This window comes from Juglans microcarpa x Juglans regia, chromosome 2D (assembly GCF_004785595.1).
Source record: "Juglans microcarpa x Juglans regia isolate MS1-56 chromosome 2D, Jm3101_v1.0, whole genome shotgun sequence".
In the NCBI taxonomy this organism is placed as follows: Eukaryota; Viridiplantae; Streptophyta; class Magnoliopsida; order Fagales; family Juglandaceae; genus Juglans; species Juglans microcarpa x Juglans regia.
This window is the reverse complement of record NC_054596.1, coordinates 33,749,285-33,763,191: the sequence shown is the minus strand read 5'-3', so window position 1 is coordinate 33,763,191 and position 13,907 is coordinate 33,749,285. Positions and strand designations below refer to the sequence as shown.

General features: G+C 37.0%; 1 protein-coding gene and 1 long non-coding RNA gene across 3 annotated transcripts in view; one reads left to right on the top strand and one right to left on the bottom strand.

Annotated features, from left to right (window-relative positions):
* The window catches only part of LOC121249887 (alpha/beta hydrolase domain-containing protein WAV2), a 9,055-nt gene extending 524 nt beyond the window's left edge, over positions 1-8,531 (bottom strand). The window contains exons 1-7 of the mRNA XM_041148731.1: positions 8,142-8,531; positions 7,436-7,471; positions 7,148-7,226; positions 6,964-7,018; positions 6,740-6,856; positions 6,014-6,175; positions 500-743 (exon numbers count right to left, since the gene is read on the bottom strand). Of these exons, the coding sequence (XP_041004665.1) occupies positions 500-743; positions 6,014-6,175; positions 6,740-6,856; positions 6,964-7,018; positions 7,148-7,226; positions 7,436-7,471; positions 8,142-8,379 (931 nt within the window). The 5' untranslated portion in view covers positions 8,380-8,531. The remainder of the gene's footprint in view (positions 1-499; positions 744-6,013; positions 6,176-6,739; positions 6,857-6,963; positions 7,019-7,147; positions 7,227-7,435; positions 7,472-8,141) is intronic.
* LOC121249890 overlaps positions 1-13,907 on the top strand; it is a 16,188-nt gene extending 2,281 nt beyond the window's left edge. For both annotated transcript variants that reach the window (XR_005937662.1, XR_005937663.1), the window contains exons 3-4: positions 8,953-8,955; positions 13,897-13,907. This is a non-coding gene — a long non-coding RNA (uncharacterized LOC121249890). The remainder of the gene's footprint in view (positions 1-8,952; positions 8,956-13,896) is intronic.

Genomic DNA, 13,907 nt, shown 5'->3' with positions numbered 1-13,907 from the left:
ACAAAAAATGTCAGTTTATTATAGCAAATCTCAGTTAATGTTGTTTGGGTTTAAGATCTAAAACCCTTATCGGTTTGACCACACAGAACCTGGATTTTTTTGGTCCTTTTGTGGACATATACAAGAGTATCACCTATGTGTGCCGGTCAATTTCTTTAATTGCATGAGCTTTGTTTTAGTTTTTTCACAAGTCATTGCAAGCTCTCTAACATGGTATCTAGCGCATGCTCATTGCTAATGGAAGGGTTTACTATCTTTTCACGTCAGGAAAGTTTCCTATTTTCATGTAGAACCCTTTTTTTTTTATAGGATTATTTTCACATAGAACTCTTAACAGACCTTGCAAGTAGAATCCAAGTAAGAGGCTACAATTAGTTAAAATGCATCCAGTTTTCTGGTTTTTCCATCTTTGCTTCTCTCTTTTCTTTTAATGGAAGGAAAGAGGCAGGGTTTTTTTAGCAGAATATTTATATATAGTTGTATTAAAAAATAAAATTACCATTTCTATTGCGGGATGATTCATTTTCTTTTTTCTCTGGAACATGTTCTTCAAGGAACAGCTGAATTGTTTTCCAGTAATGATCACCACCAGCCACCCAAGTGTCCATATGCATGCCAGTAGGAAAATCTACAAAGAGGCATTGCCTGTTATGAGCTGCTGCTTTGGCATATAGTAGCTGCATGTGGACTGGCGGAACCATCTCATCTTGCAATCCAGAGAGAAAAAGGATTGGCTGCTTAATCTGCAGGTATGAAGACAAATTATGGACTGATACATAAACTTGTAAAGAAGCATGACATGAAATATTAAGGCATTTTTTGTGTAACAAGGTATTCTTGGGTATTTTCAGATATTCTCAAATATTTCCTTCCCAAACATCACTCAAATACAAAACACTTTTCAATTTCAAATCTTCAACTTTTTCATCTAATCATTACCTAATCATTACAATTTTCCCAAACTTCCAAACAAAACACAAAAAACAATACAAGATTTTCAAATCTCAAAACAAAAATAATATTCAAACAATTTTTTAACTTTAATATTTTTATTCAATTTTTTCTCTCATTTCCCAAAACCCAATAAAGCATTTTAACTCAAACTATTTCACTACTATTCACAAACTATTTCACTACTATTCACAAATATTCAAAGAGAAAATCTTAAAACCAGTCGGGTGCAAGTTTTTTTTTTTTTTTTTACACCCACCAGTAAAAAACAAACACGTATGCGATTTATAAAAATTACAATAGATGTGCATATAGGTAAACCCTCTATCTTTTGAGAAATCCTGGGAAATGGTCCGTCCATTAAACTGAAAATAGCAGCCCTCCATTCACACGGCAACACGTAAGCGATTTATTGTGTTTATTCTACATTTGCATACACCCGATCAGAGAATCCATGACACCTCTTCTTCCTCACTCGTATGCCTCCCTCTGAACTTCTTCCACTCCATCCCCGATAGGCTCAAGATCTTAACACTACTGCCATCCCGCACGGCGCTCGACCCAGACTTCACCTTTTGATGCCCCTCAAGCTGCGTTAGCATCGAAAAACCCTCTCCCAAGCTCCAAGAATGCAAGAACCTACACTGCTCGCTGTAGCCACAACTCCTTTAAAGCCAATATTTACAAATCTTGGATACTCTCTCCGGCTTCCTAACCGTTCTACTATTTGCACCGCCGTGGGAACGGCCCCACCCAACCATTGGAACACACGCTTGTTGCCGTTGTCTAAGTCCATAGCTCAAATTCCCAATCTCTGACTTATTAACTTGATCCAATTATCTCCCTCTCTTTCTCAAAGTTTGTTACTTTTTGGAAATGAGAAAGAGATAGTGACAATGAGATAATAAAGAATTGTTTGTCTTTGAGTATTTTGGATTGGAAGTAGAAAATCTAAGTTGGAAGAATCGGGGATGAGTAACGTAATTAGAAAATATCAGAAAACCTAATTTATCTCTCCCTCTAAACGTGTATACACAAGAGATATGTTTTGAGAATATTAGAATCAGAAACCCTAATTTTATTTCTGTTTTGCCTAATCTCTCTCTCTATCTGGGGGTGTCTCTGTTCTCCGAGGGTGGAAAGAATGAGATGGTGGTGGTGGAACCGTGAAAGTCTTGGTCGGTGGGCGGCGGGCTTGGTGGCGCAACAAGGAGGCGGGCTGGAAGTGCATGAAGACGAAGAAAAGAAATCGTGAGTAAGATTGGAAACTGATTCTGTGAATTGCTTGTGATTCTATGTGGTGAGGTCTAATGGGTTTATTGTGTTTTTGTCTACGTGTCGTCGTGTGAATGGAGGGATGTTATTCTCGGTTTAACAGCCGGACTGCTCCGCAGCGAAACTGCTATCTTTTCCTGTGACATACCAGTTTTGATTTTAGGGTATATAAGTAATTTTTCCTAGTAATCTTATATTTTTAAAATTTATATTTTTATTATGATTATAGTTTTATCAGAATTTATATGTACTTTATCTTTATATTTTCTATTATAGTTGCGATTTATGATTTGTTAGAGTTTTGTTTTAATAAGAATTTCTAAAGTGTATCAGATTTTGTTACTACGGTTTTGTTTTGAAATTTAAAGTTTAAATTTTTGTTCTAGTCACCGAACCTCATCACATTGTTAGCCTCTGTTTGAAAACTTCAAACCATCCAACCCGTATGTTTCTCTCGGTGATTTTGTTTGTTTTGCTAACGTCCTAGTGGAACACCAACTCTATTGCCGTGTATTCCTCTACTCATGCACGTCTACACTCTCAATCACTCTGCACGTCTCTATCCTTCTAGAACTCTCCATATATTTTTTCCTCTATTTAGCTACCATTATAAATATCGCTTACCTCGTACGAGAGGAGTATCTCGTGAGCCACTCCTTAGCATCTGTTTCTGAAACACCCAGAGTACCAAAACACTGCCGTTTAAGCCTTAGATTCTTCCAACCGCCGCCGACCACCATAGGACTTCAGAGCACCACCCGTGGAACCAGAAACTGCCGACCAGCTCAGCCCCAGCACATCCACTCCATTCCGGTAAGATCTCGACCGCCGCAGCCTTGATTTTGATTTCGGTAGTTCTCGGCTAACTCTCTCTCTTTCTCTCACTCGGTGCCGACCACCATAGGTAACCTCAGTCGCGCCGCCGGTCACTCCCAGCCACCAGCGTCGCCATCGCCTCAGCCCTCCCTCGGTGAGCCACCATCGCAGATCCTCTCTCTCTCTCTCGAACTCTCTGTTTCTTGTGTTTAAGCAGTGGGTTTCGGGTTTTGTTGAACCCGTGGGTTCTTTTGATGGGCTTTGGGCCCTAGGCCTTGCACGAGTGTTGAGCTCATTTTTTTTTGTTGGGCTCATGTAATATAGTTTTATGTTATGGGCCAAATTGTATGTTTTTACAGAAATTATTCTAATTATTTAAATGAACTTGTATTTTAATTTGTAATTGATTTTATTTTATTAGCAGTTTATTAATTTTATTGTACTTTACATTTTTTTAAAAAAGTCAGTTTTTCTTAAATAAATATAGTAGTCAAAGGTTATTTTATAAGGATGTTTGCAAATACTTTGTTAATATTCTTTTGTCTATTTAGTATAATTTAATAAATTTATTATGTTAAGAATTTAATAAATTGTGATGTTAAGAATATTTAATAGAAATTATTAGGTTTCTTATAAGATTTAATAATTATGTTAGGAAATGAAACTTAGATTAAGAATTTATGTTTAAGAATTATTTAAAATAATTTGAGTATTCATCTAAATTATAAATAAGTATTTTAAGTAATTTAAATATCAGGATTTATTGAATTATTTAACACTATCTTTTAGATTGTAGATTTAATTAAGTAAGATATTAGTACGTGTTTCCAAACCAATTTAGTGATAGTTATTATTTCATATAGGTCTCAAGTTACGAAGTATTATTCAAGAAGACACGTAGCGAGGTAAGTAAATTTGATCATAAATTAGGATCATCACAATTAGCTTATATGTATGTATTATCCAAGCCAGTTCATTGATAGCCACTATTTATGAACCGCTCATGTCATATGCAAGCATGTCATCTAGCATAGCATACGACCATGTCATTCCGCATCATGTTTAAATTCAAAATTTATGATTATGTATGTAGTATGTCATGCATCTCATGTGTATAAGACACTTAAGCCATCTTAAATTCAAGTGTAAGATAATATCAGATCAGTTAATAAGATGGTCATTCAGATGCATGGTACCAATGCAGTTCAGTTCAGGGTGGATGTGCAAGCCACGAACTCAGTCGTGGTCCACCATAGTATGTCAGAATACTATCAGCGGCTCCCCTTGAGGGCCGCGGGATGTGGGCCGGTGCACAACCTTGCACACAGGGTTAAGTGTGTTGGCCAGTCAGATAAATCAGTCAGATCAGTTTGTTAATTCAGTTAAGACAGTCATACATAGCATAAGCATCAGCATGAACAGTCATGAATTTTTTTTAGCTCAGCATGAAAGTTGTTATGAAAATCTTATGTTTATTACGTTTACATTGTGATAAATTTCTTACTGAGTCATCGACTCATTTTAGTTTATTTTCATGTTTTTAACCACCCAGGTGAAGATGATGATTACGAGCAGGCAGGCCAGGAGTAGAAGGAGCATTTTTTTTTTTTGTTCAGACTTTCTAAAATAAACATGTTTTTATGACATGAATTTATTTCAGGTTATTTCATTTAATATTTTGGAAGACAGTTTTATTAGACATTTTTCCGCATAATAAAAGTTCAGTTTTCTTTAAATTATGAAATTATGGGATCTATTACCGGATTATTTTTATGGAAAATACGTGGCACTCCTAGCCTACGGGAAGGGGGTGTTACATTTCCCTCTTTCCTTCTCCCCGTAGTCCTCCTTATCCACCGAATTTCTTCTTCTCTTCTCCACTCCGATTCGAACCCATCTTCTTCCCCTTCAAGAAAACCTATTAAACCCATTTGTCTTATCCCCTTGGACACTGCTCTAGGAATCAACATGAAAGTGTGGGCGTTTTCTGAGGTGGATACAGGTATTGACGTGAAATTTGGACGAAGACACCAAATCTAGGAACCTCAAAATAAAAGTCGGGGGTTAAAGTTTGGAGTTGTGGAATTAGCTTTAATATAATTCGTTAAGAGTGCTGGGTTGGACAATGTGTGGAATGGAATTGTCGTTGGGACTCTTGTGGGCTATATTCAACGAGCTTTTCAGATGAGGTTTTATAGCCTGCTCATATGGCTTATTTTTTAGAGCATTTTTTTTGGGGGGCGATGGCGAGGTCAAATGGGTTCTAATTTGTTTGGGTTCTGTTTTCATTTTTTTCTGGCCGATTGGAACTTCAAGGGAGCTGTGAGGCGTTTGTCGATTCAGGACAGAGGGGGAGGGAGAGGGAGAGAGAAGGAGGGGGTGAGAAAGAAATTGAGGGATCACCTGTATGCGGGTATCAAAATTTGTTGAGATGCCTAAGTGACTATTCCTGATTGGTGGGAGTGAAAATAAAATTCACATCCGGCCGGCTGGGAGTGCGACTCATATTCTAAGCATCCAAACGAGACCTAAGGCAATGATAGAGGGAAAGAAGGGCAAGAGAAGCATCATGCACACCGTCATTTTTTTCCAACTATAGCAAATAAAACTTGGAAAATAGGCATCACAACATAAGAACTGTATTTTGCTTTTGCATTAACAAGTATAGAAATCTGAAATTTGGAAAAAAGTAATTATTGGTGAATGCATTGATATGTCTGAATACTGTGACAGATTAGAACAGTTCTATACATGATAAACCGATGCCCAGTCAACCTAATTTCTATTTTTTACTGAAAATCTTTGCTTAGGATCAACAACGGTGCATGCTCAATCACATATCCTGATAGTTAACTTTTATATTATAAAAAAAGAAAATTTTGACCGGGGATGGATGACAACATGGTAATCTTGTCATTATTCATGAAATGTAGTGAGGCAAAGCAAGAGCTTCCACCACATATAGCCTTACCTGGCCTATGACATCAATTGTACTCCATGGAGATCGAACAAGAAAATTGAGAATTCTAGGACCTTTCGAACTTTTCCCTATGAACCACTTGAGGAAGGGCAATAGAACTCCAGCCATATCCAGAATAGATGTGAAAGTGTTCTCCAGTAATAGTGCAGCAATCTGCAACACAGACAGGAATGAAAAGTAATGTAACTAAAAGATCACACAGGTATGTAAATATATAATTCGCAGACCTCACAACTTGGGGTAGGAGAAGTCCACGAAACAGTAAAAGATGTGCAATTGGAATATAAATTTGATTGCAATAAGCTGCAGGAATCTCAAGAAATTGGATGACTGATCAAGGATCAGGAATTTGCTGAGAACATATCCAAGAAATGTACTGACACATCATGAAGGTGCTACCGAACACAGATTATGAAAAGCTAAGTTTGTGCAGACCCCTTATGTTTTTCATTATCTATTTTTTCCACTATTACTGGGAAGATCATCAAGCTTCTTACTGTATCTGTAGACAAGATACACAATAAGGCTACTTAAGCGACCAAAAAGCAAAAGAAACTTATGAAACTCATAACACTGATCAGAATAAATTTGCTGATCCCAATCTAGAAATAAATAAGACAGATGAACATTCATGTCTCTAGCAGCATTAGACATTAGTCAGATAGTTATACAGTATTTGGAGCTAATTCCATGATTCCTTATTTGATATTCCACCACCTTGTCAGGATTGTTTTTAGTAAGCACAGCTCCAACTGCACCTCCAAGTGATCTTCCAAAGACAACAATTCTAGATGTGTCAATGTCAGTCCTCTGAGAAAGATGATCCAATGCAGCCTATACAAAAGAAAGAAAGAAAGAAAGAAAGAGCCACATCAGTTGAGAAGAATGATAAGATCCTAGGATTTGGGAAGTTCAAAAAATAACCTAACCAAAACTCACACCTGAGCATCCCTTGTGATTCCATGCTGGGAAGGATAGCCATCACTAGCTCCATAACTGTTCAAATAAATGAAGCATTAGTGTGAATTTAAACAAACAAGAAACATGGATACTTTATCGAGTTTAGCTACTAATAACATAAAAAAACAACAGAAGAACATATTACATAAAACAACAAGTACATACCCTCGGTATGAAAGCATAAAAACGTTGCAATTCAACCTCTGTATCATTATGCGGACCATTTCGAGACGATGGGCAATATCTGAGGGCAGTCATCAAGGCAAACTAAAAGCAACCAATCCCAGCCAAAAATATATATACAAAACCTAATACCGATGGAAACTAATGAAGAGATGGAAGATGATAATAACAATCCAATTTGAATTGGAACTGGTTGAGATAGAAAACATTTATGCATTAAATGCATATTTTACCAAATTATATTAGCCACGATTAGAACCATAAGGATACTCCCTGCATTTTCTTGGAAGAATAAAATGGTTGGACCTGCAAAATCATAAGCACTACCTAATAAGCACTGGAAAGTATAATTAACATGGAATGCGACTGTCTAGGATAGCAATAGTAGTGAAACACGCAAATCCACTAGGCAGAACCATTTAAAAGAGAAGCTAATTATACCAACACCTCAATTTCACGCAAGTACATCATTTCTACCTCTATCTTCAAGCCAAAGCCACATGACCACACTAGATTTTATCATGGCCTCTGTGTCAACCACTTGCACTTCTTTCTCAGTGCCTTAAGCTAGAGTAAAAATCAATAAACCCTAATCGTAAAGCTATAACAATGAAATCATAATCCAATGATCCGAACCAAATCCTATAAGCCAAATCCATTCAATCACGCGAGATTTGGAGATTTGAGTTTGAATCTTTACTCCAAGTTGCTCAAAAATTGAAATCTCACTCGCAGGAATTTCTAAATCAGGAATTCAATTCCAAACCCGCCAGAGCCAGACATGACAATTCCAGCTCGAAACCAGAATTCAACCCAAGCACACGCACAACGAACAGCAAACTCCGAACCCTAATGCACTCAAACAAGCACTAAATTCTTGAACGAAATCATTAAATCGAAATATATATATATATATATATATATTAATTAAAAAAAGGGGTTGGGGAGTATGTTGAGCGAGCGAAGTGGATCAGACCTCGGCACTCAGGGAAGAGCTTAATGAACCAGGCATGAAGGCGGACGCCGTCCGAGGATCGAAGCCAGACATCCTCATAGGATAGGCGGAGGCGGGCGGGGGTGAGGGCGTAGGACTTGGTGAGACCGGGGAGGACCGGCACGTAGACGAGCTTTTCCTGAAAGGCTACCAACAACGCCATCCCGGCCACCACTATGCCTCCCATTCCATACAGCAACGCGCTCACGTACGACACCATTTCCCCCTCTCTACTCTCTCTCTCTTTCCCTCTCACTGTGTATCGCCCACAGTCACACTTCGCACAGCAGCGTTATTATTTTCGACCTTTTTCTTTTTTTTCTCCTTATAAATAGATCGGTATATATGCCCATATGGATGGTGTACATGCCTACATTGGAATCTGTTTAAGGTTTGTAATTTGGGTTCGGATCAATCCTAATTTCACCCAAATTATTATATGACTCGTTTATGCTTTGTGTCTTTTAAAATCGTGTCGAGTTAGCCAAATTCTGTATCGGCTCAACTTTTTCTTTTTAATTGATATTTATACTTATACAGACATTTTCGAGTGAATTTATTTTAATCATTTTACTATAATTTGTTATAATATATGGAAAAAATATCTACTTTTTACGTTACTACTTATTAATTAATAATTAATTGAAATTGACAATAAATTATGAATTTTTTGTGAATATTTGTGACGAGAGGAATCTTAACATGTAAGAAAATGAATAGAAGACGTCAAAGAGAGACTATGCACATAGAGAGAAAACAATAAGGCACCCAAACCCATTGCCACCCTAGCCAGGGTGTGACACCTCACTGCCGTCACGGACAAGGTCGACAGGCCCCGGTGACTTCGCTAAGGGCCGTCTGGCATCGGTCCTCCCTCTGGCGACCTGGACTTTTGTAAGTTTCTCTCTTTGTCATCTTTCAGAGTGAGCTTGTGTGTATTGGCGCTTACTATTGACAGCTCTGTTGGCCTTGCCGTCGACACAGAAAGAATCGTCGGCTTCCAACGAGTTTGTTGGAAGTACTCTGACATCAAGATTTGGTCCCATGAGCCCTATTTGCAGTTGGGCTCCATAGCTCTTCAGCCATGTCCCTCTTGTAGCTTGTGCTCATCTATATCGAAAATTGTGCTTGTATCTTTGCATAAACATTCGACAGGAATGAAGCTTAAAAAGCCCTTCAGCTTGGGAAGCCCCTGCATCTGAAATCAAAGGTTTGATCTTAATATGGGTCAGTTGGTGCATTTTTGGGTGGAATCAAAAGCTTTTAAATTTTTACCAGAAGCATGGAGATCCTCATTAAAAATTCTAGAGAGGAGCATAAGGGTTTGGAGGTCTGTAGCTATGGGTCGAAGTGGTATAGGAAGACTGGTGGCTACAGTGGAAGCAGTATTACAGGTAGGAAGAAATTTGGATTTCACAAAACATTTGCACGAAGGAAATAGAGCATTTGTGGCTCAACGATACTCTAACGTGCATGATAGGTATCTAATTGTCACCGAATATGGTGGAGAAGATCGGCGGAGTGTTGTAGTCATTCCTAAAGGGTATGAAGGGCTGGGTTAGGAGAAGTTTGCTGTTGAATTATGCAGATCCGCGAATATGTTTTTTTTCCTTTCATGCTAATAGGTCAAGGAACGAAAACAAAAGAGGACATCCGATCATAAGAACATCAACCTAGAGTTGAAACAAAAAGGCCTAGGCACAACCATGGTGGCAAGGCAATCATATGCGGCAGCTCTAAAGACAGGTTATGCTTTGGTGACTCAAAGTGAGGAGAACTGTGAAAGTGGCTTGTAGATCACACAAGCTTAGAACCAGCTTGTCGTGATGTACAATACATTAAAGGAGATGGAAACCTAACTTGCCGAGTTAAAGGCAATGATTGATTTCTTGTCTATGAAAATAGAATTGCTTTCAGCTGGAGGCAACAGGATCGTAAGAAACAAGCCTAAGATAGGCCTGAATCCTTTAAACTCTAATAAAAGAAAATGGAAAATCGGATTCGGCCCCGTCCTTATAACCAGATCCAAGAGAGTGTGGCGGGTTAAAAGGAAAATCGGGTTATTTGAAGTGGGTTCTACGTCGGGTATTGGCGTTGAGACATCCGTAATGGAATGCCCTTTGCCATAGGTGACACAGGAAAGACCGATAGTCGGTTTTACACCCTTGGTCAGTGTTCTCTCTGAAAAAACTACGGCTCCCACGTCAAAATTGAAGGAAAATGGTGTAACGCCAAGGTCTGAAAGGGATGTAGGGTCCGTCAAAGTTGCACATAAAGGGTTGCCAGTGGTGAAGGGACTTACTGCCAACCCAGAATCTCTAATGGTGACTCTTACCATTTGAGATAACCAATAGAGTTGTTGAGAAGGTATGGGGTTTGAATATGGGTTTGTTGTTGGTGCCTTGCGAGAATGAATGTTTAAGACTTGGTGTTCAGTTGGGAACTGTGTCTAGGGAAGATGTTGTCCCCTTGTTATCTCTTCCTCCATTAAATAATATAGTTGGATCATCATCGGATTGAGTTTTGCAAAAGGTTAATGAGATATAGCAGTGTGTAAGGATTACCTGTGGAAGATTTGACGACCAATTCACAGCATTACTCACTGCAATTGAGGCGAGTCACTCGCTTGAAACAAAATCAAGATTTCAGAAGAGTAAGGAGTTAAAGCATCTTACTTAGGCAATCAACTACGACTCAAAGAGAGGTAATACAAATTGAGGGAGGACTAGAGGGAAGGCATAAAGCCTTCCTCAGTCCTCGTAGGATAATTTGGGTCAAGTATTAATTGTGTGGGAGACAAAGAGTTGGGTAGTTATAGTGACTTGCTTTGTTTTGGGAAGGTGTGTTTTGTCCCAATAAGGCTTGGTGTATATTGGATAGGTTTCTAATTTCTCCCTCTTTGGACGGTGTTCATTTATGGGCTCTCTATTATGGGCTAGGTGTTCTCTCTTGTATAGACTCAGTATACTTGGTTACGTTTTTTATCATTTTCTATAGGGGTAAAAAAAAACCGGTGAATTGGTAAACCGAAGTGAACCAGTGGTTGGGTCCGGTACCGGTTCCATTTTTCTCAAAACCAATCGAAATAGGTCTAGTTTTGATTTTCTTTTTTCTAATACCGGACCAGACCGGTTCATATACATATATATATTTTAATTTTTTATATTGTATAAAATACTTTTTATATTATATATAATTTTGTATGATATGATACATTACTAATTAATATAATATTAAATTTCAAAATCCTATATAAATAACTATATATTATTACTATAGTCTATTGTATTTGTAGTTACACTAATATTATATCACTATAGTCTATAATACAATTATGATTTATATTATAATATACTACAATATATTATCACTATATTATTATATATTATAATATATATACTATATAATATATCGAAAACCTGGACCAAATTGGACCTGAATTTGTAAAATCGGAAGTATCAGTTTAGGGGTGTAACTGATGCGATATCGATTATTCAAATCTCAAAACTGGTATATACTGGTTTGGTTCTAAAATATGTCTAAAATCGAACTGAACCGGCTCGGTTACACTCCTAGTTTTCTATATGAGAAATGAGAAATCTTATTTTTTCTTTTATATTCTCGAGAATGTTTAATTCTCTTTATTAAAAAATTTGAGAAATTATGTAGGAAAGTCAAAGAAAAATGCTAAACGCGGGCATGCTTTAGGCAGACACTGCTGACTCACTAAAAAATGAGTAGCACAAAGGCTATCCCAAGTGCAGGACGGTGTCGCGTAATAATTAGGAATAAATTTCTAAATCGTCTTTTCAACAAAAGTTACTTAAAATCAAACTCGTTTAAAATAGTGAAAATATTCACAAAGAGGAAATGAAAATGTTGGTAAGTGTAATGAATTGAAGAGTGCAACGGGAATGAAAATGGCACTAGTCATGGACTAGATACATATTCCTAGATTTTTTAGTGTCAAAATAAAATGTAAAAGACTAACAAATTGAAATTAACAATCAAAGAATCAACTAAGCTAAACAATCTTAATTAATCTGAAAATTAAATAATAAAACTGAAATTATTTAAGTCCTAATTAAGCTTTAATTAATCTAATATGCAATGGAACTAATAGATTAATAAAACTAAGCTACAAATTAAATTAGATTAGAAAATAATTGACAAAATACGAGCTGAAAATTGAAAAGCCCTAAAATCAAAATTTTAAGGTTCATCCTTGTATTCAAATCACAAATTCTTAAAATCAATCTATACCAATTGTAATCATTGTTAAATGAAAGCTTAAAAGAGCAAGAAAAATAGCGACGTCAAGTAAAATAAATAGCAAATAAAATGCCTAAAAGTCTAAGTCAAATATCTCAAAAATACATCATAAACTTTAAACTAAAAATAAATAAGTAGTAGAGAGTGGAAAGAGCGAGTCAAATGGATGGAGATGGTGGTAGCAATGGAAGAGGTTGGGCAGCGACAGTGGACCCTTCAAGGTTCTTCAGCGGTGTTACTGTGCTATGTGCGTCCAGATGAAAATAAACCCCAATTCCCTTTTTACGTCACCCAACAAAAATGAAAGAAAAAAAATATAAAACCCTGCTACCCTTAGGTTTTTTTTTTTTATTTTTTTGCTTTTCCATGCGTGTTGTGGTTTAAATCAGCACATATAGAGCATACCTCTACTGCTTTCACAATCTTCACCTTTTCCATCTTCATAACCTCCAGTCTTCTAGTTAATGCAGCTATTCGGGCTTGAACGTCAATGTCCTCCTTAAGCTCATATTTGCCCCCACTAGCAATAACTCTCAGTGGCTGTGCTGTTAATGTAATGCGATCAGTCCGAGTGTTCCATTGTTGTACGCTCTCAGCAAGATAGTCAAAAAATGACAATGCTTGATCAGGTTCCTTGCTAAAGAATTCTCCATTAAACATAGTGTGAACAAACTGCTTGCATTCTCGAGTGAGACCAGTGTAAAAATAATTCAACAGCCTCCAAGATTCAAAATCGTGATGTGGACATATGTTCACCAAATCCTTAAACCATTCCCAACGGGCCTGGAAAGTCTTGTCAGATTTTTGATTGAACTGGTTGATCTGCTCTTGTAAATACTGAGTTCTCTTAAAAGGAAAATTTTTTGGTAAGAACTCACGCTGCATATTAGACCAACTAGAGATAGAATTAGGCCGCAAATTAAACCAAATCTTCCCTTTTTCCTTTAAAGAGAAAGGAAATAAACGAAGTCTAATAAATTTATTGGTAGTGACTCTATTAATAAAAGTAGTGTAGGCCAACTCAAAATCTGTCAGGTGCTGATAAAGACTCTCAGAATCTATCCCGTGGAATTGAGATATCACTGACATCATGCCATGTTAATAGAAAAATTAGGTGCGTCATTAGATAAAATAATACATGATGGTGTAGTGGTGCGAGTGGGCTGCAAATAATCCCTAAGAGTGCGTGGTGCAAGTGCAGCCATGTTTTGTTCAATTTCAATGTCTTCGTCTGTAGAAAAAACAAAAGAGCTATCTATCTCTAAACTGTGTATACTACTCCCAGTGCTCAATGTAACTCTAAGCAACCTATTTAAATTGTCTCTCACCCATGATATTAAACATCAGTCCAAATAGTATAAGTAAGGTTCAAGTGACTAAGTAATAGGTGACAAGTGAAATGTGTAATCAGATATAAGATAGTGAAAGAAACATTTGAGATAAAAATAAAAATAAAAATAACGAGTTTAAATTTAT